This window comes from Nyctibius grandis, chromosome 32, assembly GCF_013368605.1.
Source record: "Nyctibius grandis isolate bNycGra1 chromosome 32, bNycGra1.pri, whole genome shotgun sequence".
Taxonomy (NCBI): Eukaryota; Metazoa; Chordata; class Aves; order Nyctibiiformes; family Nyctibiidae; genus Nyctibius; species Nyctibius grandis.
The window spans coordinates 5,165,914-5,193,002 of record NC_090689.1 but is presented as its reverse complement, the minus strand read 5'-3'; the positions used below and the strand labels follow the sequence as shown (position 1 = coordinate 5,193,002).

At 65.6% G+C, this 27,089-nt stretch overlaps 2 protein-coding genes across 4 annotated transcripts; one reads left to right on the top strand and one right to left on the bottom strand.

Moving 5' to 3' along the window:
• Positions 1 to 1,267: 1,267 nt before the first annotated feature.
• On the top strand, positions 1,268 to 25,383 carry SNED1 (sushi, nidogen and EGF like domains 1). Of its 3 annotated transcripts, none has more exons than XM_068421054.1 (33): positions 1,268 to 1,486; positions 4,429 to 4,716; positions 5,518 to 5,658; positions 6,374 to 6,536; positions 7,442 to 7,567; positions 7,689 to 7,802; positions 8,501 to 8,614; positions 9,375 to 9,488; positions 9,601 to 9,717; positions 10,011 to 10,136; positions 10,416 to 10,520; positions 12,033 to 12,146; positions 12,294 to 12,410; positions 12,881 to 12,997; positions 13,084 to 13,200; positions 13,436 to 13,549; positions 13,633 to 13,806; positions 13,956 to 14,069; positions 15,526 to 15,639; positions 15,885 to 15,998; positions 16,085 to 16,198; positions 16,825 to 17,121; positions 18,211 to 18,394; positions 18,476 to 18,588; positions 19,103 to 19,381; positions 19,787 to 19,931; positions 20,361 to 20,443; positions 21,202 to 21,288; positions 21,488 to 21,604; positions 22,031 to 22,118; positions 22,701 to 22,784; positions 22,995 to 23,032; positions 23,656 to 25,383. In XM_068421054.1, exons 1-32 carry the CDS (start codon positions 1,283 to 1,285, stop codon positions 23,029 to 23,031), a joined length of 4,335 nt encoding a protein of 1,444 aa, XP_068277155.1. In that variant the 5' UTR covers positions 1,268 to 1,282; the 3' UTR covers position 23,032; positions 23,656 to 25,383. The 3 variants fall into 3 exon arrangements, with proteins under 3 accessions (XP_068277155.1, XP_068277154.1, XP_068277153.1); XM_068421053.1 differs by having other exon boundaries at positions 1,283 to 1,486; positions 17,059 to 17,121; XM_068421052.1 differs by lacking the exon at positions 22,031 to 22,118 and having other exon boundaries at positions 1,283 to 1,486.
• A 7-nt stretch (positions 25,384 to 25,390) lies between these two features.
• Positions 25,391 to 26,677, bottom strand: MTERF4 (mitochondrial transcription termination factor 4). Its single transcript, XM_068421055.1, has 3 exons — positions 26,338 to 26,677; positions 26,080 to 26,264; positions 25,391 to 26,000 (listed from the first exon to the last, which is right to left on the bottom strand). Exons 1-3 carry the CDS (start codon positions 26,675 to 26,677, stop codon positions 25,632 to 25,634), a joined length of 894 nt encoding a protein of 297 aa, XP_068277156.1. The 3' UTR covers positions 25,391 to 25,631.
• Positions 26,678 to 27,089: the final 412 nt, after the last annotated feature.

Sequence of the window (27,089 nt, the reverse complement as noted above, 5' to 3'; positions counted from 1 at the left end):
CTGGTCCTAACCCAGTCCTGCTGTTGTTTGCTCCTCCGCTTCGCGCTTTACATAATTTGTTCCTTGGCCCCTTTTCAAACGTACCTCGCGGTCGTTACGGCCGAGGATATTTATACAGCGGGGGGGTGGAAACCTCTGGAGCCGGGGAGTGGAACCCCGCACCACCCCAGCACCGGGGGCAGGCCACGGCCCTGCCCGCCTTTGCGGGACCCCGGTCGGGGCTGGATGGGGTTCCCCCCGCGTCCGCCCCGGTGCTCGTGCCACGGGACCGGGAGCACCGAGCCCCTGGGGCCAGCTGGATCCCTCACCCCAGCACCTGCACCATCCATCATTAACAATCAATTAACGAGCCAAACCCAGCGGTGCCTTGCAGCGGGGTGTCCCGGGGCACAGCCCTGCCTGTTTTCTGGGGGGACCCGGGCTTTCTTGATCAAACCCTCTGCTGATGATAAATGTCGAGTGGGGGTGTGGTTGGGTTGGATCTTTTTTTTCTCCAGTGGAGACAAAGAGGCCCTTGAGCCTAACGCGTAACTTAAAACATGGCATTCCTGAAAAGAATTTCCTGATAATATTTTTAGCACCTGAAAAAAAAAAAAGGGGGGGAGTGGAAAAAAAAAAAAGCAAATAGCACCATTTTTTTTTCTGCCACTCTTCCCCCATCCCCTCCCTCCGGCGTTTTAAAGGGGCAGAGGGGACTGCGGCTGCGAGGGGAGCAGCTGGCCCCGGAGAGGGGCTCGGTGGCTACGTGTCCCCACGGGGGTGGGGGCAAGGGGTCCCTCTGCGGGGGGCTTGGGGGGGAAAGAGGGGGGACACGGGGGTCCCTGCGTGGGGGGAGAGTGGGGGACACGGGGGCCTGCGTGGGGGGAGAGGGGGGGACACGGGGGTCGCTGCGTGGGGGGAGAGGGGGGACACGGGGGTCCCGCGTGGGGTCCCCTCCCGCCCCGCCCCTCCGCCCCCGCCCCTCCGCCCCCTGCCCCGCCCCCGCCTCATTTGCATACCCCGCCCCTCCCGGCCGCGCCGGACGCCCATTGGCTGGCCGCGCGGGGTTATGCAAATCGCCCGCGGTGGGCGGGGCCGGCGGGGTGAAGCGGCCCGGCGCGGCGGCAGCGGCGGCGCTCGGGGCTGCAGCGGGAGCCGGGGCGCGGGACGGCGGCTGCGGGCTGCGCACGATCGGCTCCGCGCTCCGTCCGCCACCTCCGCTCCGCTCCGCCGCCTCTGCCCCGCCATGCCGCGGGGGCCGGTGCCGGCGTGAGCGGCTGAGCGGCGGCGGCTCCCGGCGGCCATGCGGGGCCTGGCGGGCTGGGCCGTGCTGGTGGCCCTGGGCGAGTGGCTGTGGGCGGGCGGCGAGGTGCCGCTGGCGGACTTCTACCCCTTCGGGCCCGCGCAGGGGGACGCGGCCACGCGGAAGCAGGACGACGGCGGCTCCGAGTTGCGGCCCCTCGCCGTGCCCTTCCCCTTCTTCGGCGCGGGGCACACCGGCCTCTACGTGAGTACCGGGGGCGGCGGGGACAGACCCCCCCCGGGGCCGCCTCTCGCGGGCTGTTTCACGTCGTTTCATTTCAAAGTGACCGTCCTGCTCGGGTGGGTCCGAGTGCGATGAGCCAAACGCGTGTGGGTTTTCCCGGGGGGGCCGTCGGGTGGTCCCCGTGTAACGCGGAGCATCAGAGCACTAAGGGTGTGCTGAGGGACGGGGGAGATCCTGTGGGGCCTGGGGCTCCCGGCTCGGTGGCACCGGGGCTGCCTGGGGTGGCACGACGAGGGTCCTGGCCCTGGCGAGGGTCCCACTGGGGGTGCTGGATGAAGCGCTTGCCCGCAGCGGGGAGCCGAAGCCAGAAATACCCACGCCTCGTGGGAGCGGCCCCTGTGGTGGGGAGCCAGGCAGGGCTGGCAGGTGAGAGCCCCGAGCGGGCGTGCTGCGGCCCTGGCCGGCTGCCCCTGGCCGGTGTCCCTCGCTGGGGAGGAGGCGGCGGTGGTGGAGCTCTGGGTGCGATGCAGAATAAACAGCTGCCCTTTGGGTTGTGGCGCGGCGGGCTTGGCTGGCCGCTCGGCACAGCCCGCTCCCGTGCGCCCACCGGGGTGGCCAGGCGGCTGGGACCCCTGCCGACGTGCTCCCTTGCAGCCCCCGAGCCACCTGGAGGGGACCGTGGCTGGAGAGCTCGAGTCACGCCTGGCCCGTCGTGTCCCCCACGGCTGTGGCATCAGGCAGGGGAGCAGCCCTGAGCACCCGGTTGTCTCTGGAGCCTTTTGGGCGGCGCTGGCTCCAAACGCCTGCCCTGCGTCCTGGGCTGGGGTCTGTGCTCCCCACTCTGGCTCCCACCTGGCACCGTGAATCCTCCGGCGTCCTGGTCCCTTCTCTTCTCCCTGGTTTGCTCTGGGCTGACTGGTGATCCAGACCTGGCTGGCAGAGGAGAGGGCTGAGCATCGCCTTGGTGCCACCTCGGAGCTGGGCTATGTACCGTCCCGCCGCCTCGGCTGAGCGCAGGAGGTCCTTGGTCCTCACCAGTGTTTTCTTTTCCCCTGATAAAAGCGCCAGCCCTGCCATCGAGCAGGAGCAACCTGGCCTTGGGGTTTGAGCCACGGTGGGAGGATAGATGAGGCTGGGACAAGCCAGGTGACGTGATGGCCATCCCATACGGGATCCGCAGCACAGCTCTGGATCTTGGAGAGGCTGCAGGGGTCAGAGGGCAGCGCATCCCCCTCTCCGAAACCGAGACCCCCCCCGGACTCTTCAGGGCCAGCTTGCCTGCCCCCAGCACAGGGGTCTGCATGGCTGGGCTGCTTCTCCCTGGGGAGCCGCTGTCCCGGGGGAGCTGACACAGAGCTGGGCTCACCTGGAAACCTCCGTCCTCGCAGGCTGCCTCCAGCCCCCCCCCCCCTTTGCAAAAACCAGCAACAACAACAAAAAAAAGCCCTTCTTGGCTCCGGCGCTCTCCCATCTTGCTTTAATCAGGGGAAGAATGTTCCTCTGCGGACACAGCGGGGTTACGGAGGCTTTGGGAAACAGGAATCCTCTTCCCCTTAGTCACAGCAAGGACTGCCCCGGCTTCGAATGGAGGGGCTGGGGACCCTCCTCAGGGACTGGGGACCCTACCCAGGGGCTGCACGTGGCCATCACAGCCTGCCCCCCCTCCGCCACCGCGGCCTGGGTGTGGGGGCAGCTGGGGCACAGGCACGCTGGCATCAGCGTGGCTCATGGCAAGACGCTGGCTCCCAGCTCCTTGTCGGCACGCGAGCGTGATGCCCCTGCCAGCCCCTGCCTGCTGCGTGCCAGGGCTGCTCTCTCTGCTCAAGACCCTCTCGCCTGCACCGTTCCCCCTTGGCTTTCCCACCCTGCAGCCCAGGGGCTTGCCGGGCCGGTGGTGCTGGGGCCGGCATCGCATGCTGGAGAGCTTAGCTGGGGGCTCCTTCCTGTCCCGCTGTCGCTTGCGGGCAGCGCTGTGGGCAGGGGAGCAGCTGCCCGCCCCGCTGGGGTTGCCGCTGTGGCAGGGTCTTCTCCCAGGAATTTGGGGGCTGCAGGCGAGAGCGTTTCCCTGTGATCCCTGTGCCCTCGCTGCCTGCTCAGGGGCTTTCCTACCCTTCCTCGCTCCTGCTGTGGCCCCAGGCCGGGAGGCAGCACTCCAGGCAGCACCATCTGCTATCTCCAGCTTCATTCCCTGGGCTGAGGGCCACCTCTGCTGTGGGCTGGGTGTCCCAGGACCCTAATTACCCCAGTTAATTAGTGCTGGGGAAGGGCTCGGAGCTTGCAGTATCTCACCCTGGGTGCCTGGCATCCCCTGCTTTAGTGAGAGCCGCCTGCCGAGGCCCAGGCAGCACCGGGGGCTTTGCATGGGATGGTGGCACTTGGTCACTTGGGGACCACAAACTCGTTAGCTCGACTGCTCATTAGCACTGGGCATGCTGGTGGAGGGATTGCTGCCCGGCAAAGCTCCCCCCATCCTGTGCCGGTGGCTGCCTGGCTCTGGCACGAGTGGTGCCGGGAGGGCAGGAGGTGCCCGGCCCCAGCCCCACAGGCTGCGTATGAGCTGTAGGAGCCTGGAGCGAGCGAAACAGCCCCTCGTCCCTGCCAAGAGCGCCGGCACGAGCTGGCTGAGCGCGCCGGGGGCTGTTTGTTTAAAGCGTCGGAGCCGCCGCAGTTTTCTCAGCTGTTCCCCCTTCCCCTGGCCAGGACGCGGCGGAGAACAGGGCTGGGTTTGTTCGGGTGGATGCTGCCCGCAGCCCCGCTCCAGCGAGCGACCGGGCGGGAGGTGGGGGGCTGCGGGCGCCGGGGCACGTCTCCGCTTCCAAGGGCAGGAAGGGGAAGCGCTCCAATGTTTGGAGAAAGAGGGAAAAAAAAAAAAGGTGAAATGGAAAGCGGCTCTAAAACACGGATTCCTTCTGGCGGCAGGAATCAACTGTGGCCGCCCGTTTCTTTTGCCTCCCTCTCTGCAGGTGAACAACAACGGGATCATTTCGTTCCTGAAGGAGGTCTCCCAGTTCACGCCAGTGGCCTTCCCCATCTCCAAGGACCGGCGCGTGGTCGCCGCTTTCTGGGCGGACGTGGACAACCGGCGGGCGGGCGATGTGTATTACCGGGAGAGCACCGAGCAGCCCATCCTGGAGAGAGCCAGCAGGGACATCGCGCAGTATTTCCCCGAGTTCCCGGCGTTTGCCGCGCGGTGGGTCTTCATCGCCACCTGGTACCGAGTGACCTTCTTCGGGGGCAGTTCGTTTTCGCCGGTGAGTAGCTGGGGCAAAGCAGCCGTTAGCCGGTGTTCCCACCGTGTGCGGCACGGAGCTGTCGGCAGGGCTGAGCCGACCCCGGCGGCTCCGTCGCGATGCCTTGCCGTGACAGAGTGGTGCTGGGCCGGCAAAACCCAGCCCTCCTCTTTGTGCTGCGTGGTGTCCCCTTCTCAGGCAGCAGCAGGGCGGCGTTTGCGTGCTGAGGAGCTGGTTGTGGACGGGGTTTGGTGCCTTTCTTCCAGAGGCCCTGATAACCACGTTATTCCCCATTTTTCCCATACCCCAGGAGGAGAAGCGAGGTGTTCTGGTGGCTGGGTGCTGGGCAAGGGGATCACAATGCCGAAGGGTTAAAAATCATAGAATCCTAGAATGGTTTGGGTTGGAAGGGACCTCAAAGACCATCTAGTTCCAACCCCCCTGCCACGGGCAGGGACACCTTCCACCAGACCAGGTTGCTCCAAGCCCCGTCCAACCTGGCCTTGAACACTGCCAGGGAGGGGGCAGCCACAGCTTCTCTGGGCAACCTGGGCCAGGGTCTCACCACCCTCACAGCAAAGAATTTCTTCCTCATATCTCATCTCAATCTCCCCTCTTTCGGTTTAAAACCGTTCCCCCTCATCCTATCACTCCATGCCCTTGTAAAAAGTCCCTCTCCAGCTTTCCTGTAGCCCCTTCAGGTACTGGAAGGTGCTAGAAGGTCTCCCCGGAGCCTTCTCTTCTCCAGGCTGAACAGCCCCAACTCTGATTTTTGGCTGCCTCCCCTGCCTGCTCACCGCTTCCTTCCCCTCCCTGCGGCAGGTAAACACTTTCCAGATCGTCCTCATCACGGACGGCAAGCTCTCCTTCACCATCTTCAACTATGAGTCCATCACCTGGACCACGGGTATGCACGCCAGCAGTGGGGGGGACTTTGCCGGGCTCGGCGGCATCGCGGCGCAGGTAAGCGGCGAACACGGCCCCCCCCGGGGCGCCCAGGTAGCGCGTCCGCCCTGCGAGCTCGCGGCTCCTGGTTTGGGTTGTTTGGAGGTGGAAAGCCTCCCCCTGCTTTAAAGCCTTCCTTTTTTTTTTTTTATTTAAAGTTCTTAAGTATCCATGTGTGCTCTGGCTCCCAAAGCCGAGACCATACAGGGGACTTTGTTATCCCGAAACCACAAGTCTTTGCCTTGGCTGCTGCCTGGTAGTCCTTTTTCCTTCCTACCCTCAGCCTGTACGAGCAGCTGCCGCAGCCAGCACAGCTTTCCTTGTGTTTTTCTTTCATCCTTGTGTGCGTTGTTGTGTTTAAGGGAGGGGGGAAAGCCAACACCCACAAAAACCCCGGTCCCTGTTCAGATTTCCCGGCAGTTGATCCATGCTTGGCTCTCCGCCTGCCAGCCTCCAGCAGGCGGGATGCTGCAGGTGGAGAGGAAGAGGATGGGTTTGGAGTCCCAGGGGAGGGATGGAGCAGGCAGGGCGGCTGCTTCGCCCCGGCAGGCCGCCTGTGGTCCCGGCGCGTGGGCAGGGCTGAGCGCTGGCTGGTGCCGCCTGGAAGGGGACAGTCGGTCCTGAGCGGCGCGGCCAGCGGCGCTGAGTGGCAGGAAAGACGAGCCCCCGTGCTCCAGCCGCCTTCCCCCGCGCGCTAGTGATGTCCCTTTCCCCTCTGCCCTTGTCCTCCCAGGCAGGTTTTAACGCCGGTGATGGAAAACGCTACTTCAACATCCCTGGATCCCGCACCGATGACATCGCTGACGTGGAGATGACGACAAATGTGGGTATCCCCGGGCGCTGGGTGTTCAGAATCGATGATGCCCAGGTGCAAGTGGGGGGCTGCAGCAATACAAGTAAGAGGACAGCAGTTAGGTTTATTTAACTCCCAACCCGACCCCACACTGTTCTCCAGCCCTGTCTTTCCCTGCCTCCATCTCCACGGGGTGGAGGAGATGGCTCGAAGGGCTTGGGGAGGGAGGGGAGGCAGCCATGGGGGGACCCTCCTCAGCGCCTGCCATGGCTGGGGACGGCACCCACGGGTGCCCTGGGGCTGGGAAGGGGCTGGGAGAGCAAATGGGGAGGGGAGGAAGACTTTTGAGATGAAAAGAGTCTGCGCGGAGCGATGAGGGAGGCTGGGGAGGAGGTGATGGTGCACAGGCGGGACCCCCCGGGCCTGCTGCCAGGCACGAGGGGCCGGCACCCTTGGGGGGGTGCACACGTCCGTAAGTCCCAGGAGGCCGGGGCGAGCAGTGCGGAGGGCTGCTGGGTGCCAGCCGCCCCTGCGGGGCCGGGGTGCCAGGGCTGGGCCACGCTCCCCACCCCGAGGGTCCTGATGTGTCCCCCGCGGAGCCTCCTGTTGCTCATCCCCACTCGCCCCGGGACATGTTTTCCCACCCACGATCCGCGTGTGTCTCGCAGTACCGGTGGCTTTGCTGTACACGGGCTCTCCCGTCCCCCTCTCCCTCTGCCCCGGGTGATGAGCGAGGGCATGTCCATACCCCCCCGGCCGGCGGGGCTGACCCGGTGCAGCCTCTCCCCCTTGCACAGGAGGAGTAAAACCGCTCCCCTGTCCCAGGGGAGCCCGCGAGGAGCAGCCCCTGCCCCGCCGCGAGGCAGGCAGCCCCCGTGGGCTCCCCGAGCACCCTGGGGCGCTGGGCGGGCGCGGGGCCGGACCCCGGTGCTGGTGTGGCTGGAAGGCGGCGGGTGAGCCCTGCCGGGGCGCAGGCTGACGGCGGGGGGCCACCGCCTGTCCCCACAGCCTCCGTCTGCCTGACGCTGCGGCCCTGCCTCAACGGGGGGAAGTGTATCGAGGACTGCATCACGGGGAACCCCTCCTACAGCTGCTCCTGCCTGGCCGGCTTCACTGGGAAGAGGTGCCATGTCGGTGAGTGCCGGCCCCGAGCTCCCCGCGCTTCGCCGCAGGTCTCGCTCCCAGCGTCACCGCGACACGTGTCCGTCTGTCCCTGCCCCTGAGCTCCTGTCCCCCACCCGGGGCTCTGTTGCAGATGTGGACGAGTGTCTCTCCCACCCGTGTCAGAACGGAGCCACTTGCCTCAACGGTGCCGGCAACTTCAGCTGCAGGTGCCTGCCGGGCTTCAGAGGTGCCAGCTGCGAGACGGGTGAGCGCGGGGCCACCAGCGCTGGCTCAAGAGCAGCGAGCCCGGGTTTGGAGGGCACTGCCGCTCCGGGGGGGCTCTTTGAGATCGGGGTTCCCGCTGGCCTCGAGCGGTTTGTGATGGCCAGCATGGATTGCAGCTTGCTGCAGGCGAGGGAAACTTGGCTCTGGCCATGAGCCCTCCGTGCCGCTGGCACCCGCTCGGCCGAGGGCTCGGTGCCGCCGCCAGCACCTCTCCCTGCGTGGGAAAAGCTGGCGGTTAGTGCCGAAACAGAAGCCTCGGAGGCCCTGCTTTCGCAGGTGGTGCTCTGGTCCCAAAGCCGGCGAGGGCTCTCCCAGTCCCTGGCAGGGGCCGTAGCGGCCGGTTTCCCTCACCGGAGAAAGTACCGCCAAAGCGTTTGGCTCCCGGCGAGCCTCCGCACCCGTGGAGAAGGCAGGCAGGGAGCTGACTTTCAGGGAAGGGAGGGAGGGCACGCTGGCATCCAGGAGGCGCAGGGGGATGAAAGGGCTGAGCTGCCCCAGGAAGGGGTTTGGGCAGAGCCACGGCTGGGGACGCAGGTGCCAGTCTCCTGCCAGAGGGTGCGTTTGTGGCTCCGAGCTGCGCGCTCTGCGTGTCCATGGCATCACCATGTGTGTGGGGGATGTGCCAATGGATGCCTGGGTTGATCCCCTCCTCTTTTTTTTTTTGGTGTTCTGCTGCAGAAGAGTCACCATGTGAAAGCAGAGTGTGCCAGAACGGCGGGACGTGCCAGGCGGTGAACGGGACGGCGGCGTGCTTGTGCCAGCCGGGGTACACGGGGACAGACTGCCAGACAGGTGGGTGGTGGGAGCAGGCACCGGGGGAGATTCTGCCCCTCTGCTCCACTCTCGGGAGACCCCCCTGCAGTGCTGCGTCCAGCTCTGGGGCCCCCAACACAAGAAGGACACGGAGCTGTTGGAGCGAGTCCAGAGGAGGCCACGAAGATGCTCAGAGGGCTGGAGCCCCTCTGCTCTGGAGACAGGCTGAGAGAGCTGGGGCTGTTCAGCCTGGAGAAGAGAAGGCTCCGGGGAGACCTTCTAGCACCTTCCAGTACCTGAAGGGGCTACAGGAAAGCTGGAGATGGGCTTTTTACAGGGGCATGGAGTGACAGGACGAGGAGGAACGGTTTTAAACTGAAAGAGGGGAGATTGAGATGAGATATTAGGAAGAAATTCTTTGCTGTGAGGGTGGTGAGACCCTGGCTCAGGTTGCCCAGAGAAGCTGTGGCTGCCCCCTCCCTGGCAGTGTTCAAGGCCAGGCTGGATGGGGCTTGGAGCAACCTGGTCTGGTGGAAGGTGTCCCTGCCTGTGGCAGGGGGTTGGAACTAGATGGGCTTTGAGGTCCCTTCCAACCCAAACTGTTCTGTGATTTTGTGAAATGGTGACACTCCCTCGTCAAGCTGCGTTCCCACCCTGCTTCACCCCCTGCCATAGTTTTGAGAGGGGAGTGCTTGGCATTGCTGGTGGCATTGGTTTTTATCTCGGCCATCGCCTTCCCCCTCCCGAGCATCCTCCAGGAGAGCACGGCCTGACCGCCCCTCCTGGCCTCCCCTTGCAGAGGTGAACGAGTGCGAGTCCAGCCCGTGCCTGAACGGCGGGCACTGCGTCGACCTGGTCGATAACTACACCTGCGTGTGCCTGGAGCCCTTCGTGGGACAGCGCTGCGAGACAGGTGCCTGCTGCTGCCTGCGCCCCGGCACGACCCACCCCAGGGACAGTCCCCCGCCGTGCTCTGCTGGCCATCATGGGCTCTGCTCATCCCTCGCTCGCTTCCCCCCCTGCAGACTTGTCTTTCTGCGAGGACCGGAGCTGCCGGAACCGGCAGACGTGCAACTACATCCGCCCCGGCCGCTACATCTGCACCTGCTCCCCGGGTTATTATGGCAACAACTGCCAGTACGGTGAGTGGGGGACGCCTCGCCCGGCCCGGCACCGGAGCCGGTTTGGGGGGAGCCAGATGGGAAGGGGCGAATGGCTCAAAAGGGGCCGCGTCAGCCGTGGGCACCGCCGAAAGCTGGCGGGCAGCGTGCGCAGAGGGGCCGTGGTGCTGCTGGGAGGGAGCTCCTTCCACCGGGGCTGCTCGGCCATGGGGGGTCTCCGGCGTGAAGCTGGGCTAGACCGGCTCTGCCCCCGGACGGGGTGTTCCAGCCACAGGCTGGGATGGCTCTGGCACAGCCTCCCCCTTTCCCCGCAGGCGGTCCCCGGGTGCCCGGCGCCTGCCTCTCGCACCCCTGCCAGAACGCGGGCAGCTGCCTGGAGACGGAGCAGGGCTACGTCTGCGAGTGCCGGGAGGGCTACACCGGGCAGGACTGTCGAGACAGTGAGTACTGGGGAGGTGTGGGGGGGGTGGTGGTGTCTTTAGGGGAGCCCTTGCGCTCCTGAGAGGGAGAAGCAGCAGCCCTGGAGAGGCTGTGCAGGGCTCCTGGACTGAACAGTGGGTCTGTCCTGCTGAAGGAGGCTGTGCCTGGGTATCTGAGGGGGGCTCGTGGCTGCCACCCACCTGAGCTCCTCCTGTGGGTGGCATCTGGCAAGGCTGCTTGGCTGTCCCAGCCCTGCAAGCGGGAGGGGTCCTGGGAAGCTCCTATCTCCTCTCTTGCAGAACTCTTGGAGGGTTGCGAGTGTCGCAACGGGGGCAGTTGTCTGGAGGGGAATGTCACCATCTGCCAGTGCCTGCCGGGGTTCTTTGGTCTCCTCTGTGAATTTGGTAGGTGAAGGCTTCTTGCTTGCTCTGCTTGCTCCCTCTCCAGGATGCTTGAGCCAGGCAGGCAAGGAGACGCTCTGCCCATGCCTGAGCCTAGCACAGTACCAGGGGCACGCACTGAATGTGAGCCTGGAAATATGGTCCCCTGGTGAGGAGGTAACGCTTCCATCTCCATCACTTCCCCCTTGAATCATAGAATCGCAGAATCGTTTTGGTTGGAAAGGACCTTTAAGATGACCAAGTCCAACCTTTAACCCAGCACTGCCAAGGCCACCACTAACCCATGGCCCTCAGCACCACATCTACACGGCTTTTCAATCCCTCCAGGGATGGAGACTCCACCACTGCCCTGGGCAGCCTGTGCCAGTGCTTGACAACCCTTTTGGTGAAGAAATTGTCCCTGATCTCCAACCTAAACCTCCCCTGGCACAACTTGAGGCTGTTTCCTCTTGTCCTATCTCTTCTTACCTGGGAGAAGAGACTGACCCCCCCTCGCTACACCCTCCTTTCAGGCAGTTGTAGAGAGCGAGAAGGTCTCCCCTCAGCCTCCTTTTCTCCAGGCTAAACCCCCCCAGGTCCCTCAGCCGCTCCTCATCACACTTGTGCTCCAGACCCTTCACCAGCTCCGTTGCCCTTCTCTGGACTCGCTCCAGCACCTCAAGGTCTTTCTTGTGGTGAGGGGCCCAAAACTGCACCCAGGATTCGAGGTGCGGCCTCACCAGTGCGAGTACAGGGGGACGATCCCTGCCCTGGTCCTGCTGGCCACACTAGTGCTGATACAAGCCAGGATGCTGGTGGCCTTCTTGACCCCTGGGCACGCTGCTGGCTCATGTTCAGCCACCACCAACCAACACCCCCAGGTCCTTTTCCCCCAGGCACTTTCCAGCCACTCTCCCCCCAGCCTGTAGTGGTGCGGGGGGTCGTTGTGCCCCAAGTGCAGGACCCGGCACTTGCCCTTGTTGACCCTCACACAGTGGCCTCGGCCCATCGATCCGGCCTGTCCAGACCCCTCTGCAGACCCTTCCTGCCCTCCAGCAGATCAACACTCCCGCCCAACCTGGTGTCTGCGAACTGACTGAGGGTGCGCTCGATCCCCTCGTCCAGATCATTGATAAAGACATTGAACAGAACTGGCCCCAACACTGAGCCCTGGGGAACACCACTGGTGACCGGCCGCCTGCTGGATTTAACTCCCTTCCCCACCACCCTTCGGGCCCGGCCATCCAGCCAGTTTTTTACCCAGTGAAAAAAGCTGTGCCTCTCCCAGCCCCTGACCCCGGCCCCACTGCCCTGGGTGGGGTGGGAACCGCAGCCTTCGTGTGCTCCTGCTCTGAAACTCACCGGGCATCCAGGCTGGCCCTTGCTGTTGGCACGCTCTGTGGTGTGGGGTACAGAGGGTCCCTCCCGTCTCATCGGTCCCTGCAGAGTTAGGACACCCCTCTGTTTGTGGCCAGGCAGCTGGCTGGGTGTCCTGCCGCCAGCTGACGGAGGCTGACGCTGGCCTTGTGTTTGCAGAAGTCACCACCACGCCGTGCAACGTGAACACGCAGTGCCCGGACGGCGGGTACTGCATGGAGTACGGCGGGAGCTACCTCTGCGTCTGCCACACTGACTACGGCACCAACCACAGTGAGTCTCAGCCGCGGGGATGGCCCTGGTGGGGGGACACGCGGTGGGGACGCGGGGGAGTGAGCAGGGATGCCGTCCTCAGCCGCGGAGCAGCCCTCCCGTCCCCGGTTGTACGTCCTCGGTGACGCCCTGTGTTTGGCTTTGCAGCGATGCCATCCCCCTGTGACTCGGAGCCCTGCCTGAACGGGGGGTCCTGTGAGGTTCAAGATGATTCGTACACCTGCGAGTGTCCTCGAGGTTTCCTCGGCAAGCACTGCGAGAAAGGTACCCGCACGGAGCCCCCTGCCAGCCCCGGGACCTGGCAGGGGGTGGGGAGAGGAGCTGGGACCCTTGTGGGAGATGGGCGTCTGCTGGCTGAGCCGCAGCTGGAAGCGGTTGCGGGTCACCCCACCCCATCCCATCGCACAGGGTGGTGGGAGGATGGCGCGGCACCCTTCACAGCCCCTGACAGCGGCAGCAGCTGATCCAGTTGTGTTTCCTGCACGACACCATCCGTGTCGAGGGGTTTTTTACATGCCTGAGCTTCTGGCCTCAGGAGCAGCCGCCAGTCCCCTGGCACGATGCGCCTGTGGCCCCGGTGTGCCTCTGCGTGGGTGTTTTGGGGTGTTGCTGGGCTGTGAGGCCTGGGTGCGGTTGGCTTTCCTGCGGTGAGGGGTTTGTTGGGGTGCTGGCGGGAGGGGGTGGCTCTCAGGGTGCTGGCAACAGTGGGTGACCCCCGGCTCTTGTCTCCGCAGCCAAGCCTCGGCTCTGCAGCACGGGGCCCTGTCGCAACGGGGGCACCTGCAAGGAGGCGGACGGCGAGTACCACTGCAGCTGCCCTTACCGCTTCACCGGCAAGCACTGCGAGATCGGTACGGCCCCCCGGCCCCCCCCCCGGGGAGGAGAGGCGGCGCTCGTCCCGCTCGCTGCTCAGCCCCCGCCTGCCCTCTGCCCCCAGGTAAGCCGGACCCCTGCGCCTCGGGACCCTGCCAGAACGGGGGCACCTGCTTCCACTACATCGGCAAGTACAAGTGCGACTGTCCCCTGGGCTACGCCGGCCGGCACTGCGAGATCGGTAGGTGTGAGCGGGGCCTGCCGGTGCCGGGGGCTGCCCGGGGAGGTGTTGGGACCACCGGCAGCCGCGGCGGCAGCAAGCGAGCCCCGGTGCTTGCTGTGACCCCCCTTCCCTGTCGTTTGAAGTGCTTTGACTCTCCCTCGCACCCCGCTGGAGCGGGGGGAATGGGGATGGCGCTGGTTTCTGGGCTCTGCCAGCTCCACAGCAGTCGCTCTTTGCTCTGCTCTTCTCCTAGTACCCTCCCCATGCTTCCCGAGCCCCTGCGAGAACGGCGCTACCTGCGAGGACCTCGGCGGGGGCTACGCCTGCACGTGCCCCGAGGGCTACGTAGGGAAGCACTGCCAGTCCGGTAAGGGGCTTGTGCTGCCCCTGCCCGCCGGGGGCTCGGGGTGCCTCCGCGGGCCCCGCTCACCCCGCCGCGTCCCTCCCCAGAGGTCAGCTGTGGCGTCCCCAGCGAGGTGAAGCACGCCCGGGCCTCTTACAACTCCACCACGGTGGGCTCGCTGGCTGAGTACCAGTGCGAGCTGGGCTACGCCCTCAGCCAGCACAACCACCCCCGCGTCTGCCGCGCGCCGGGCGTCTGGAGCGACCCCCCCGAATGCGATGGTGAGGAGCGGCCGAGCCCTGGGGCCACCGCCCACGGCTTGGTGACCCCAGGACATGAACCCTAGTCCTCCGTGGGCAGAGCCCCCCAGGGACCCCTGCCTGGTGCTCACGTCTCTCGCCTTGTCTCTCCCCTGCCCAAACACACGCAGAGATCGACGAGTGCCAGTCCCAGCCCTGCCTGAACGGCGGCCGGTGCAAGGACCGTATCGCTGAGTTCCTGTGCCTGTGTGAGCCGGGTTACACCGGCCACCACTGCGAGGCGGGTAAGAGACCATGCCAGGGACGCCCCAGGGCTGCCACGTAACCTTCCTTGGCCCCCAGCTCCCTGGGAATGACAGCAGGCGTGAACCCCACGGCCAGGAGCTGGACTGCCCACGGTTGTGTGCTCTGCTTCAGCCTCCTGTCTGTGCGCTGAGATCAGCCTGCGGCGAGGGCTCTTCTCCCGGAGCCCCCGGCCAGCGGTGGGACGTGCCGGAGGGGGGACGTGGCTCCTGGTCGGGCAGGCAGGGCTGCGGGGGAACGTGCGCTACTGGTGCCCCCCTGCTAATGGGTGCTGCTTGGGCATCTCTGTCACTGATGGGGCAATGACTTCTCTGGATGCGGGTTGAGCCCGTGCGGAGAAACCCCAGATCTCGGGATCTGGGTGGGCAGTGCCCTGCATGGCCCCAAAGCTATTGGCCAAGAGGAGGAGGAAGAAGTAGCTTAAGCTCTGTACTTGACACTGGTGAGGCCACACCTCGAATCCTGGGTGCAGTTTTGGGCCCCTCACCACAAGAAAGACCTTGAGGCGCTGGAGCGAGTCCAGAGAAGGGCAACAGAGCTGGAGAAGGGTCTGGAGCACAAGTGTGATGAGGAGCGGCTGAGGGACCTGGGGGGGTTTAGCCTGGAGAAAAGGAGGCTGAGGGGAGACCTTCTCGCTCTCTACAACTGCCTGAAAGGAGGGTGTAGCGAGGGGGGGTCGGTCTCTTCTCTCAGGTAACAAGCAATGGGACGAGAGGGAACGGCCTCAAGTTGTGCCAGGGGAGGTTTAGATTGGAGATCAAGGAAAATTTCTTCACCAAAAGGGTTGTCAGGCACGGGGACAGGCTGCCCAGGGCAGTGGTGGAGTCCCCATCCCTGGAGGGATTTAAAAGCCGTGTAGATGTGGTGCTGAGGGACATGGGTTAGTGGTGGCCTTGGCAGTGCTGGGTTAACGGTTGGACTCGGTGATCTTAAAGGTCCTTTCCAACCCAAACGATTCTGTGGTTCTGTGATTTTTGGCCGTGTTGTGCTCCTGTGTATGCACAGGGTCGTGGTTGTGTGTGTGTGTGTGTGTGTGCTGGCTGAAGGGGGTGACGGGCAGCATGGGGGCTGGTGGGACTGTGGCAGGTGGCTCTAGCCTGGCTCCTCACGGCCTGGCAGAGGATGGTGGTGGGGGAATGTGGGACGCCTGCAGGGGGGACGTATCACAGGCACCCTACGGCACCTCTTGGCACAGCCCCACACTGCCCTTCGGCCCCAGGTGTCCCTGCGGGCATGTTCCCATACCCAGCTCCTGCCGCAGCCCCCGCGGCATGGGGCAGGGGGCTCCCGATGAGCGGGGCTGTTCCTGCCCGGTGGGCTTGGGGTAGCAAGTGACGTAGGGAGGGTCCGTGCCCGGTGGGAGAAGCGCTGCCTCTCCGAGCCCCCCGGACCGTGCCGCTGCACTGAGCTGGTGCCTCTCCTCCCGCCGCTCCCCAGATGTCGACGAGTGCCAGTCGGAGCCCTGCAAGAACGGCGGGACCTGCCGGGACCTCCCCGGCTCCTTCGCTTGCTACTGTCCTGAGGGCTTCGTGGGGACCCAGTGCGAGACAGGTAGGGACTCGTCCTTCCCAAGGCGGCGGGAGGCTGGGCTGTGGGCGCTGGGACGCAGCCACGACCCTTTGCCAGGGGCCGCGGCCGCCGTGGCGCTTGGGTGGGATCCTGGGTGCAGACGGGCTGTGCCGAGCCCCGGGCTGTGTGTCTGTCCTGCTGCCCCTCGGGGGCCACCGCTGTCCCCTGCCCGCGGGAGCTGGCTGCAGGTGTGGCCCCGCTCACCGCCGGCCTCCTCCCGCCTCCAGAAGTGGACGCCTGCGAGTCAGACCCTTGCCGAAACGGCGGCGAGTGCGAGAGCTACAGGGGCTCCTACCTCTGCGTGTGCCCGGAGGGTTTCTTCGGCTACCACTGTGAGACAGGTGAGGCGGGCAGGGCGGCTCGGCGCGGGTGGCCGCTGGGCCAGCCCGCACCGCTGACGCCGCCGGCCCTGCCGCCCTCCCCGCAGCCAGTGACCCGTGCTTCTCCAGCCCCTGCGGGAGCAGAGGCTACTGCCTGCCCGGCAACGGCACCCACACCTGCACCTGCAAAGTCAGCTACACAGGCAAGAGCTGCGAAAAAGGTAAAGGCCCTCAGCAGCGGCACCAGGACGCGGCGCGGGGCTTGACGCCGGCCCGGCGGTGGCCACCGCCCGCGAGGGGCTCGATGCCATCCAGGACCAGCAGCTCTCCTTGAGGCGGGCAGGGCTGGGGCCTCGCTTCCGCGGGGGGCAGCCCGGGCCCCACCGACGCTGCGGGCGGGTGCTGGCACGCTGAGCACGGGGACGAGGACGTGGACGTCCTCGGCACGAGGACGGCGGGGACAGGTTTTCCCTGGCCCCTGCAGTGACGGCGATCCCTCGGATGCCCTCAGGAGGGGAGGCCGAGGCGTCCGAGGGAAGCCTCTCGCCGCCAGCACCGGCCTCCCCGGGGCCCCTCGCCCCGTCTTGCCAGCGCCCCAGGCCTGGCAGGCGGTGACAAGCGCTCGGCCACCGGTGCTGCCGAGTCACAGTGGCCAGGAGTGTTCCCGGTGCCCTGGCTCCTCCCGTGGCCACCGGGCCAGTGCCCGCAGGGCCCCTGCCAGGCGCACCGAGGGAGAGAGCGAGGGCCCCGTCCTCCATCGCTGCCGGTCTGCCTCTTGCCGCCGGGGTCTGTTCTCTAAAGATTCATGGCGTTACCTCTCCCCTTTGCTTTTGCCCACACCCTGAAGAATTGCTGCCACCAACCTCATTAAAGGTGGAAAGGGTGGAGGACACTGGTGTGTTGATTTCTTGGCACCCGCCTGAGGACGCAGCCGCCAGGCAACTCATTGACGGCTACGCCGTGACGTACGTATCCCTCGACGGCTCTTACCGCAGGACAGATTTTGTGGACCGAAGTCGTTCTGCCCACCAATTGCGGGCACTAGCCTCCGGCAGAGCCTACAATATTTCTGTCTTTTCAGTCAAACGCAACGTGAACAACAAGAATGATATCAGCAGGCCCGTCATGCTCACCACGCGCACTAGTGAGTAGCATCCCCCAAGGGATCGCGGGCGTGAGCACGTGTAGGCACCGGGGCTCGGGCCGTCCCCGCCACCGGCTCCAGCTGCCGCCCAGCCCTGGGCCGAGCCCCGGTGGGTTTGGTGGTGCAGATCCTAAAAAATCAGGCTGAGCACCTTTGGAAAGCGCTCAGCACAGAGAATTGCTGTTCTGTTTGCTGTGAGTAAAAGGGGACCGAACCCTCGCCGCGGCTCACCGGGCCTCTGCCCCGCCGCTGGCGAGGGAGCTGGCAGTGGGGACAGCTCCTGGGATCCCGTTTGTCAGGGCCGGGCTGCGCCCGCCGCACCAGGTCCTCCTTGTCGCTGGGTCCCCGGTGCTGCTTGGCCAAGCTAGAGAAGCCCCGACGCGAGCGGGGCTGGGCGAGCTCTGCCGTGGGCGAGTCGCCCCGGCATCCCACCGGGCTCAGCGCGGGGATGTGCCAGAGAGGGCAGAGGCTGGCAGGGATCCCCGCTCCGTGGGCGGAGGGGAGGGGGCACGGTCCTGCTCTCTGGGGCAGGCGGATGTAGAAATCAAAGTGAGGATGAAGGGGGTCTGTCCTAAGAAAGCTGCCCTGTAATGAGAGGGGGATGGCGGCAGGAAGGGCCGTGTCCCCCCGCAGCGGGCTGAGCCCAAGCGAAGCGCAGGGGAGGAGAAGGCAGGCGTGGCGCTGGGCACAGCGGGGGTCTCGGGAGGCCTCGGGCCGCGCCTGGGTGCCCTGGGCAGCGAGAACCGGGCTCAGGATGGCAGCCTGGGGCGTGCGGTGAGCTTAGGGCCGGGCCCAGGCTCTGCGGCCCCTTCGGAGCTGGTGGCAGGCGGCTGGGGCTAAAGGGGACAGCCCCGGGGTGGCTGCAGGTGGCACGAAGCCTTGCGTGCTGGCAGAGGGGTGGGCATCCCGCCTGCCCGCAGGTGGTGAGGCTGTGAGAGCATGAGCCTGGGCGGGCGGCCCCGAGCTGCTCCCATGGGGAGGCCAAGCCAGAGGGGCAGCAGGACCCCCTGTGCAGGGGCGTGGGGAAGGGCCGCAGTGGCTGGCGGTGCCCAGTGACCGACCGCAGCCGTCTCCGCTTGCTCCGGCCAGGACCGCGTCCGGTGGAAGGCTTTGAGATCACGAACGTGACGGCCAGCACCATCACGGTGCAGTGGGGTCTCCACCGGCTCAAGCACTCCACCGTCAGTAGGGTGCGGGTCTCCATCCGCCAGCCGGGGGACCTGGCACACCGCACCGTGGAGCTCAACAGCAGCGTGGCCAAGTACACCTTCCTGTGAGTGGGGTGGCAAGCGGGTGCCGGGCCAGCTGGCCCGCCCAGCTTACCCCTTCCCACCCTTGCCTTCCTCCTCCACAGGGATCTGCAGCCAGGAGAGCGGTACATCGTCCATGTCACGACACTGAGCGGCCTGGGGACGGAAGACCACCCCTCAGAGAGTCTGGCCACGGCTCCCTTCCACGTGTGGACAAGTGAGTGGGGTTGCCTTCGCCGCCCCCCCACCCTGCTGCTGCAGGGGCCCTGGGGCTTGGCAGGCGCGGGGCGGCTGTGGCTCGTGGCCGGGAGGAAAGCTGCGGGGAGGGGAAGGTGTGAACGCTGTCAGCCTGTCTGGCCAGCACGGCATGCAGGCAGCCCTCGGGAAGGGCATGCGAGGCAGCAGCACGTCCTCCTCTGCCAGATGTTGTTCTCTGGCCCAGACCAGCGTGAGCTCAGCCCTGTGCAGAGCCCTGATTCATCCCCTGCTGCACGGCAGCCAGAGGGCGAGGGCCAGAGCTGGGTGCCAGGGTGCAGCGAGGCCCTGCCCGCCTTGGCAGGGACCCAGCGCTGAGCATCTCCTCCTGGGGCGTTGCACAGCTGGAGCTGGGGCACGGCCAGGCAAGCTGGGGCCCTGGCACGCTTTTAAGGTGGCGTGTGAGCAAGTAGGACGGTCACCATCCAAGGAGACCAGCGCTGACCCCTTTTCTCCCCACCTCCTGCCTGCCCCAGGGCCTCTGCCCCCGCAAAACCTCACCACCTCCCGCATCACCGCCACCGCCGTGTCCATGGCGTGGGAGCAGCCACCCGCCGGCGCCGTGGAGGGGTACATCATCAACGTCACCACCGCTCAGAGCGTGAAGAGCCGCTACGTGCCCAACGGGAAGCTCGTGTCCTACACCGTGCGGGACCTGCTCCCCGGGCAGCGGTACCGCCTGTCCGTCACGGCCGTGCAGAACACGGAGCAAGGCCAAGTGCACAGCGAGCCCATCCACCTCTACGTCACCACCTGTGAGTGCCCGGCTCGCCGGGGCTGGGGTGCTGCAGCACGAGGGAGGCCGTGGGCTACCAGGGAAGTGGGGCAGGGGGCAGGAAACCAGTTGACCAAGAGTTTAATGAGCCCATGAGGACTTGCTGCCCCAAAACGGGTGCCCGCAGCTGGCTGTGGGGACAGGACACAGGTCCCCTGCAAAGGGAGGTGGGGGTTGCAGGGTGCCAGCCCCATTAGCGGAGGAGAGATGCAGAGTTACAGCTCGGTGATGCTTCACGGGCACCGGCACTCGCAGCCCGTGGGGAGACTGTGCATGTGTCCCCAGACAGCCCGAAATGGCAGCCTGGGGACGAGGGGACTGGCTGGGAGGTGGGTTGCTGCGCTCACAGCCTGCCTCCTGCTAAGCCCAGCCCTTTGGTCTGCAGTGCAGAGGGATGGGGCTCCTGAGAGACGGTGGAGCCAAGCTGGACACCCCCGGGTCCTGCGCAACAGGCTGCCCCCAGCTTTCCTGCCTGAACTCCGCTTGCTAGCGGACCACGACACAGCTGAGGAGCCCTCACCAGCCCCCGGGTAGGTGCTGCTCCTGCACTCCTGCCTCTTCCACCAGCGCTTGGCCCAAGCCCCTTTTCATGCAATCACAGACTGGTTTGGGTTAGGAGGGACCTTAAAGCCCATCTCGTTCCACGGGCAGGGACACCTTCCACGAAACCAGGTTACTCCAAGCCCCATCCAACCTGGCCTTGAACACTGCCAGGGAGGGGGCATTTCCCAGCTCCCGTGTCCAGATGCGCACAGGGTCAAGCCGTGCTCCTGCTGGGTTGTGACTCTTGCCTGCCTGCTGGGGTCCTGCGCCCTGGGAGCAGGTCCCCCACACTGCCCACAGGACTCGCACCGAGCCTGATGCCACCAGCAAGCGCATGGGGCGGCTGTGCCCTGGGGGACCCGCAGCGCCCTGGGGGACCCGCAGCGCCCCGTACCCTCATGGCTCTCCTGTCCCAGGTTCACAGAGCTGGTGGACGGCAGAGGGAGGATCAGCGCCAGGTTCAGCACTGCGCTAGGCAAATCCATCACTGTGAAGATGCGTAAGTGCTCTGCTGCCTTTCTGGGCCCCCTCCTGTCACCCAATGCCATCTCCTCTGCCTCCCCCCAGGACAGGGTGGCAGCCGGGCAGGCTGCTGTAGGGCTGGGGCAGCCAGAGAGGAGGCCAGAGCCCTCTCACCTCTCCCTAGGCAGACAAACATCTGCCCTGCTTGCTGGAGCCCTGCCCAGGGAGAGGAGTGACGCACAGGCAGTTGGGGAGCCCCGAGGGGGGCCCTTGCTGATGGGAGGCAACGCCGTCTGCGGCACGGGCTGCCTTTTACCCCTACCAGTGATCCCGCAGTCCTCTAGCGCAGCCCCTGCCTTGCCCAGAAGCCCGAGCCCCCCTTGCCAAGCCCAGCCTCGCACTCGAGGAGGGTGTCTGGGCAAGAAGCCCCTTGCTGGCCCAGGACCAGCCCTCTGTTTGCCATTCCCAGAACATCAGGCGTACAAGCACCAGCCCAAGTTGGCCTGGGAACCCCATGCCACGGAGTGGGGAAGGAGCCCAGCGCACCTGATGGCAGCCCTGGGCTCCCTGCACGTCTTGGCTCTGCCCCTGCCTCCCCGAGCTCCATGTCCCACAGCCCTCCAGGAAGGGCAAGGCGGTCACCCTAATTGTGGGGGTGCCACCGGGGAAGGGCTGAACCACTGCCTCAGGCCTGCCCAGCCCTGCCAATGCTGCGGGCAGGCTGGATCCCAGCAGAGGGGCTGCCTTTGGGGCTGGCCCCGGCTGGAGGTGACACTTGACCCTATTGTTGCCCAGAGCCGGAGGCTCCAGTGAAGCTGGAGAACGTGGAGGTGTCCAGCCAGGGCAGTGTGGCACCGCAGCCGCGCGTGGCGAAGAGCAAGAGTAAGTCCAAGGGGAGACATACAAGCAGCAGGGACCCTGCCGGGAGGCACACAAGGGGCATGGCGTGGGTCCCTGCCACCTGCCCCATCCCTGCTCGCTCCCTGGGAGCACCCTGGCACACCGGGGGGTGGGCAGGGCTGCGCTGTGGCCCCAGGGACTGACGTGGCCCCAGGGGCTGACAGTCGTCCGTGTTTTGCAGGCAAGGGGCAGAACTGCTCCACAAACCCTTGCAGGAACGGAGGCACCTGCGCCAGAGACGCCAAGTCCTACCACTGCGACTGCCGCCCGGGCTTCAAGGGCCGGCTCTGTGAACTGGGTGAGTGCCACGCTGCTGCCAGAGGTCCCAGCCACGGGTCCCCCAGGGCACAGGCCACCCAGCACACCCTCTCAGCACCCAGCTCCTCCCGGCCGAGGGGGCTCCCACCATGCGCAGGCTCCACCAGAGAGGGGCTGGGCTCTGCTCGTGCCCGGTCAGGCAGATGTGGGAGCGCAGGTCTGCTCCCCGCTCCTGGCCAAGCCCTCTGCCTCCACCAGCGCCTGCCCTGCCCACGGAGTTAGCTGGGCACCGCAGGGCTGGGGACTCTGCTGCTCCTGGCCACTCAGCTCTGGGGAGCCCAGCCCTCCAGGAGAGCAGAGGGGAAGCCATGGGGGGGCCTCACAGGCCCCCCCCACCACAGGGCACAGGCAGGCAGGGCCAGAGATGGGCTCGGTGGTAGCTCCCCTCTCCTGTTCCCCCAAGCAGCCTGCAAGAAGGCGCCGCACTCATGCACGCGGCTGTACTCGGAAACCAAGTCATTCCCCGTGTGGGAAGGAGGCACCTGCCACTACCTGTGAGTACTGCCTGGGGGTTGTGCTCCCCCCGTCCCCTTGTGCTCAGAGCCGGGGATGTCACCCCGCAGCTCAGCTCCAGGGGAGGGAGAGCGAGTGCGAGGCCATCGCAGACCTCTGCTGGCAGCTGCCCCCTCCCCAGCGCAGGCTGAGTGGCCTTGGCTGCTCTCGAGCCCCCCCCGGGGCTGCCCCACCAGCCGTGGGTCAGGGCAGGGTGTTGCTGAAATGACAGCCCCGTAGCGGTGTTCCCCACCTCCACGGCAGCAGGGTTGGATCTGGTGTGCGTGACCCTGCAAGCGGTGCCAGCCCAGCTCCTAACTGCCTCTCCACCTGCAAGTAGAGGGCTGGGGACAGCCCTGCTGCCATGCCAGGGCATGGGGGGGCCTCGGCTCTGCCCCCCTGCACCCCCCCAGCCTTCCTGCGACAGAGCCTGGCTGTGTGGGGTTGGCCCCGTTCCTACCAAAGCCGGCTACCACAGCCTGGAAGGAACTGGGGGAGACCCCCCAGACTCCCCCCTCGCACTCATAGCAGCAGATCTGCGCCCGTTATCCCCTACAACTCGCCCCTCTGCTCTGTGTGCGCAGGTACAGGCGAGTCTACAAGGTACACCAGGACGTCTGCTACAAGGAGAGCTGCAGGAGCACCAGTTCCAAGAAGCCACCCAGCAGGTACAGCTTGTAGCAGCACGCCAGCTTCCCTGTGCCACGGCCAGCCGGGGTGCCCAGGCTGGGGGTGGGCTGGGGGTGGGCTGGGAGAGGGGTGCAGGCACCCCGTGCAGAACAGAGCGCGAGGAGCACACAGCCGAGGCTCAGCCCCCCAGCTCTGCGTGTCCTGTGTGAGCTGCAGGGCTGACGGCACGCTCCTCCCTTCTCTTCCAGAAAACCAAGCACCAGTCACACACTGAAGAAGCCATAGAGTAAGTACCCGCTCCAGGCCCTCCTCCGCCATGGGCAGGGGCAGATCCTGCCTCTGGCTGCCCGTGCCCCTGCCCAGGGAGTCGGGGAGAAGGGTGGAAGCCAGCGCGCAGCCCAGGCCGTGTCAAGGGGGTGCAAGGGCTCTCCAGCTGCTGTGCTGGGCGGCCTTGGGCACGTGGCTGAGGGCTCCTGGTTGTGGTGGAACCAAGCACTGGCACAGGCTGCCTAGGGCAGTGGTGGAGTCCCCACCCCTGGAGGGATTTAAAAGCCGTGTAGATGTGGTGCTGAGGGACATGGGTTAGTGGTGGCCTTGGCAGTGCTGGGTTAAGGGTTGGCCTCGATGGTCCTTTCCAACCAAAATGATTCTGTGATTCTATGACTGTACTGGGGTGGAGGAGCAGAAGGCAACGCTCTGCTTCCCCGCAGCTCTGCAGCCCCAGGAACAAGAGCTTCCTGCACAGAAAGGGCCCGGGCGCTGCCTGCCCCTGCAAGGCAAAGGCTGGAGCCCTGGGGGGGCAGGCGCCCTTCTCCCAGCCCGAGACGGGCACACAGGGTGGGAAGAGGCAGCTGCAGGGCTTTTAGGGGACTCTGCGCACCAGCTCATTCTTCTCCTGCTCCTTCACAGGGTTCAAAGCAGTAGAAGCTTCGTCTTTCCACACCTAAGGGCTTTTGAAACACCAGGAAGATCAGATCTGCTCACGGGGTTGAACACAGCAGGGCCAACCTTCCCGCCTGGCGTCAGCCTCTCCCTCTCCTCCAGCCCGTTAGGGACCCGCCGCCGGCGCGGCACGCCGAGCAGCGCTCCCTTCCCTCCGCTGGCCCAGCACTGCTTTCGCTCGGGCTTGCCTTCCTCTGGCCGCCTCTCTGCCCCCGAGGAGCTGGTACCGCAGCGCCTGGCTGGCTGCCCACCCCGGCACCGGCCCCCCAGCCCCTCTGCACGAGCCACGGGCTCCCGGCTCTGCTCAGGCATCAGCGGGGCTGAGCCCAGCTCCCCACCAACAGCATCTGCACCAACCTGCTTTCGTAATCCAAGGTTATAAATTACCTCTAACCCCCCGAATAACCAGTTTAATGCAGACCAAAAAGCCTTAGCCACCACCTGCAATGTGGCCCACAAAAAAAAAAATCTGGTTGAGGGAGCCCTTCCTGATGTAGACGAGTTAGAAATGGTGAGCAGCTGCCCCGAGCAGCGAGGCGAGCGTGGGCAACGGAGGTACAGCCCTGTCTCCTCTGCTCTAGCGAGGGGAATTGAGGCAGCTTCTACTGCCTGCATTTTTTCTTTGCTTTGTAAAAAAATCCCTGGGTTTAACCAAATTTCCAGCTCAGAAAGCACTAGAGTACCTAGAAAGAATTTAAGTGATCTGTAGGGTGAAGTTTGTCAGCCGAGGCGTAACACCGTGCTTGCTGTGACGCTAATCACCTCCCAGCCTCCACCGTCGGGGCTTGGTGACGGCGTGAGCTCCACGTGCAGCATCTGTGTCCCCCGGGGCACCGGCCAGGCCAGCGCTGTGCTGTTGGCGGAGGAGAGGACGAGCGTGCAGGGCCCTGCGGCGGAGCAGGCAAGGAAAAAGTGTAGCGTAGAAACGTTTCCTAGTTTTTGTGTGTTTGTATGACAACACTAGTTAAACATAGATGTGTGTATTAATGTACACAGTGTATATTATAAATTAATACATACCAGAGAGATATCGTAGCTATGGTATAGAGTGTTATTTCCCGAGCAGCGGGGGGGCAGCCCTCCCCTCCTGTGGTGGTCAGCCACACGTGTGGAGCTGCAGCCCGGAGGATGCTCTCGGAGCAGAAGAGACCCAGGCCCTTGGGCGCTCCTGGCACCACTCCCTCCCTCCTGGGAGCAGCGTCGGAGCGCTCAGCCCCGGAGCAGCGCATGACAACGTAAAGCCGTGCCCAGCTGGCCAGCGTGCTGCTCCCCTCCTGCACTGGCTCTAGCTCTGCTCCGGAGCAGCAGAGATGGACATGCCTCGTTTTCCTCCAAGGCCGCCCCATCCTGCTCCAGCCCCATGGCCGCAAGGCAAGCACCGAGTCCTGCCTCCCCCAGGCAGGAGGAGAAGCCAGCCCCGGCACGGAGAAAACCACACCAGCCTCCGCTATCCACGAGGGAGGGGAGGTTTTGGGGCCAGAAAGCATTTCCACCTCTGCCTTCTCAGCTGCGAAGCCAGCGCCGACCTGTCCCTGCAGCGAGGGGAAGCGTGGCCCCGCCGCGAGCCAGCACAGCAGCCCCCCGCCCCACAGCCAGCACAATACGTAACGAAGCCAGAAGGTTTTAACCTAGCCTTGGAAATGAATTAGTTATTTTGGTTTGATTTTTTTTTTTTAAATAAAAACACTTTATGGAAACTGGATCTTTTTTAAAGTTATCTGGATATTTTTAAAGCATAACTGGGTATTTTTTAAAGGCAGGCAGGAGGAACGAGGGTTATTGTTGTATTCTGATATAGGGGATTTATTGCTGCCCCTCAGCGGGGCCTGCACATGGAGCCCAGCAGCTCCTGCAGCCACCATGGCTCGTGCCTGGACCCACAAGTGCAGTGGGGCCTGGGAGCGCACCAGCACGGGAGAGCTTGGGCACCTCCGAGCCTCACCTCACTCTCGGGCTGTCTGACTTCCTTCACTCTCAAAGTCTTCATCTTCCTCTGCGTATAGTGCATCCCTGTCCTCCTCTTCTTCCTCCTCATTCTCCTCTTCCTCCTCCTCTCGAGCCAGCAGCTTCTTGAAGACCTCGTACTCCTCCGGGGTGGAGCGGGCCAGGTTGGCCAGGAAGTTTTTTTCCGAGAGCTGAAGGATGTCCTTCAGCCTGGGGTTACCCGTTTGGGTCTGGCCTTTGCAGGGGGTCTGGTAGAGCCCGCGGCGCTCCAGGAAGATGTGGCGGCTCCTGAGCTCGGCAAAGGGCATTCGGAAGAGACGGGCCTTCACCATCTCCTTCTGCCGGACCCCCATCCTGAAGTAGGCGTACTGCGGGCAGGACACGGTGTTCCCCCCGCGGCCCCGGGCCGGGGGTACCCGCCGCGCAGCACCGCGGCCGCCCCCTCACCTGGAAGTGGTGCTGGAGGCGGCGCGGCTCCTCCAGCAGCACGGCGGGGCTCGTCCCCAGCACCTCCCGCAGCTGCTCCGCCGTGAAGCGGCACTGCTCCCGCAGCAGCCGCTCCGCCGCCGCCATCCTCCTCCGGGGCAGCGTGAAGAGCTGGGGGCAGCGGCTCACCGCCCGCTGCAGCGGACCTGCGGGCACCGGCGTGAGCGGGCCGGGCCGGGCCGAGCCGGGCCCGCTCCCCCCGCCGCCGCGCTGCCCTACCTCCGTCCAGCCCCAGCCGCCGCAGCTCCTCGGCCCGCTGCCGCAGCCGCCCCGTCGGCATCCGCAGCAGCTGCGGGCTCCGCTCCAGCAGGCCCAGGGCGGCCTCGGCGCTGAGCCCCAGCAGCAACAGCTCCGCCGCCGCCGCCTCCCGCTGCTGCGGGCCGAGCCGGGGCTGCAGCCCGCCGAGCCGCCGGGCCTGCTCCTCGCTGAAGCCCATGGCCCGCAGCGCAGCCGCCTCCCCGCAGCCGCGGCGGGGGCACGGCCCGGGGACGCCGCGGGGCACCGGGGCCCAGCCTGCCGCGGCCGCCCGCCTGCCGCCGCGCAGCAGCCGCCCCGCCATGGCGCGGCCGCCGCGGGGAGGGGCCAGAGAGGCCCCGCCGTCACCGCCGCGCTCCGCCCCCGGGGCCCGGCCGGAGCGATGGCGCCCGGGCGGCGGGGCAGAGCCCGCGGGGGAGGCCGGGGCCCCCCGGGAGGACGCGGCAGCGCGCTGCCCCCGGCCCCCCTCCTCCCCCGCACCCCGGGCGAGCTCGCCTGCTCTCAATATTTTCAATTAGTTAAAAATTCTCTTTATTGAATCTGTGTTTTCTTTCCAGTCTCTCTGTCTCATCAAAATCAAGGACCATGGGCCTGGGTACAGAGAGGACTCTTGACTAAAAGAAAAGGGGGAACCTCCCCCTGCCATGCGCTTCTGTGTCTGGTTTTGAGGCCTCTTTGTGCACACAAACTGCGACCAGGCAGGGGCAGGCAACCAC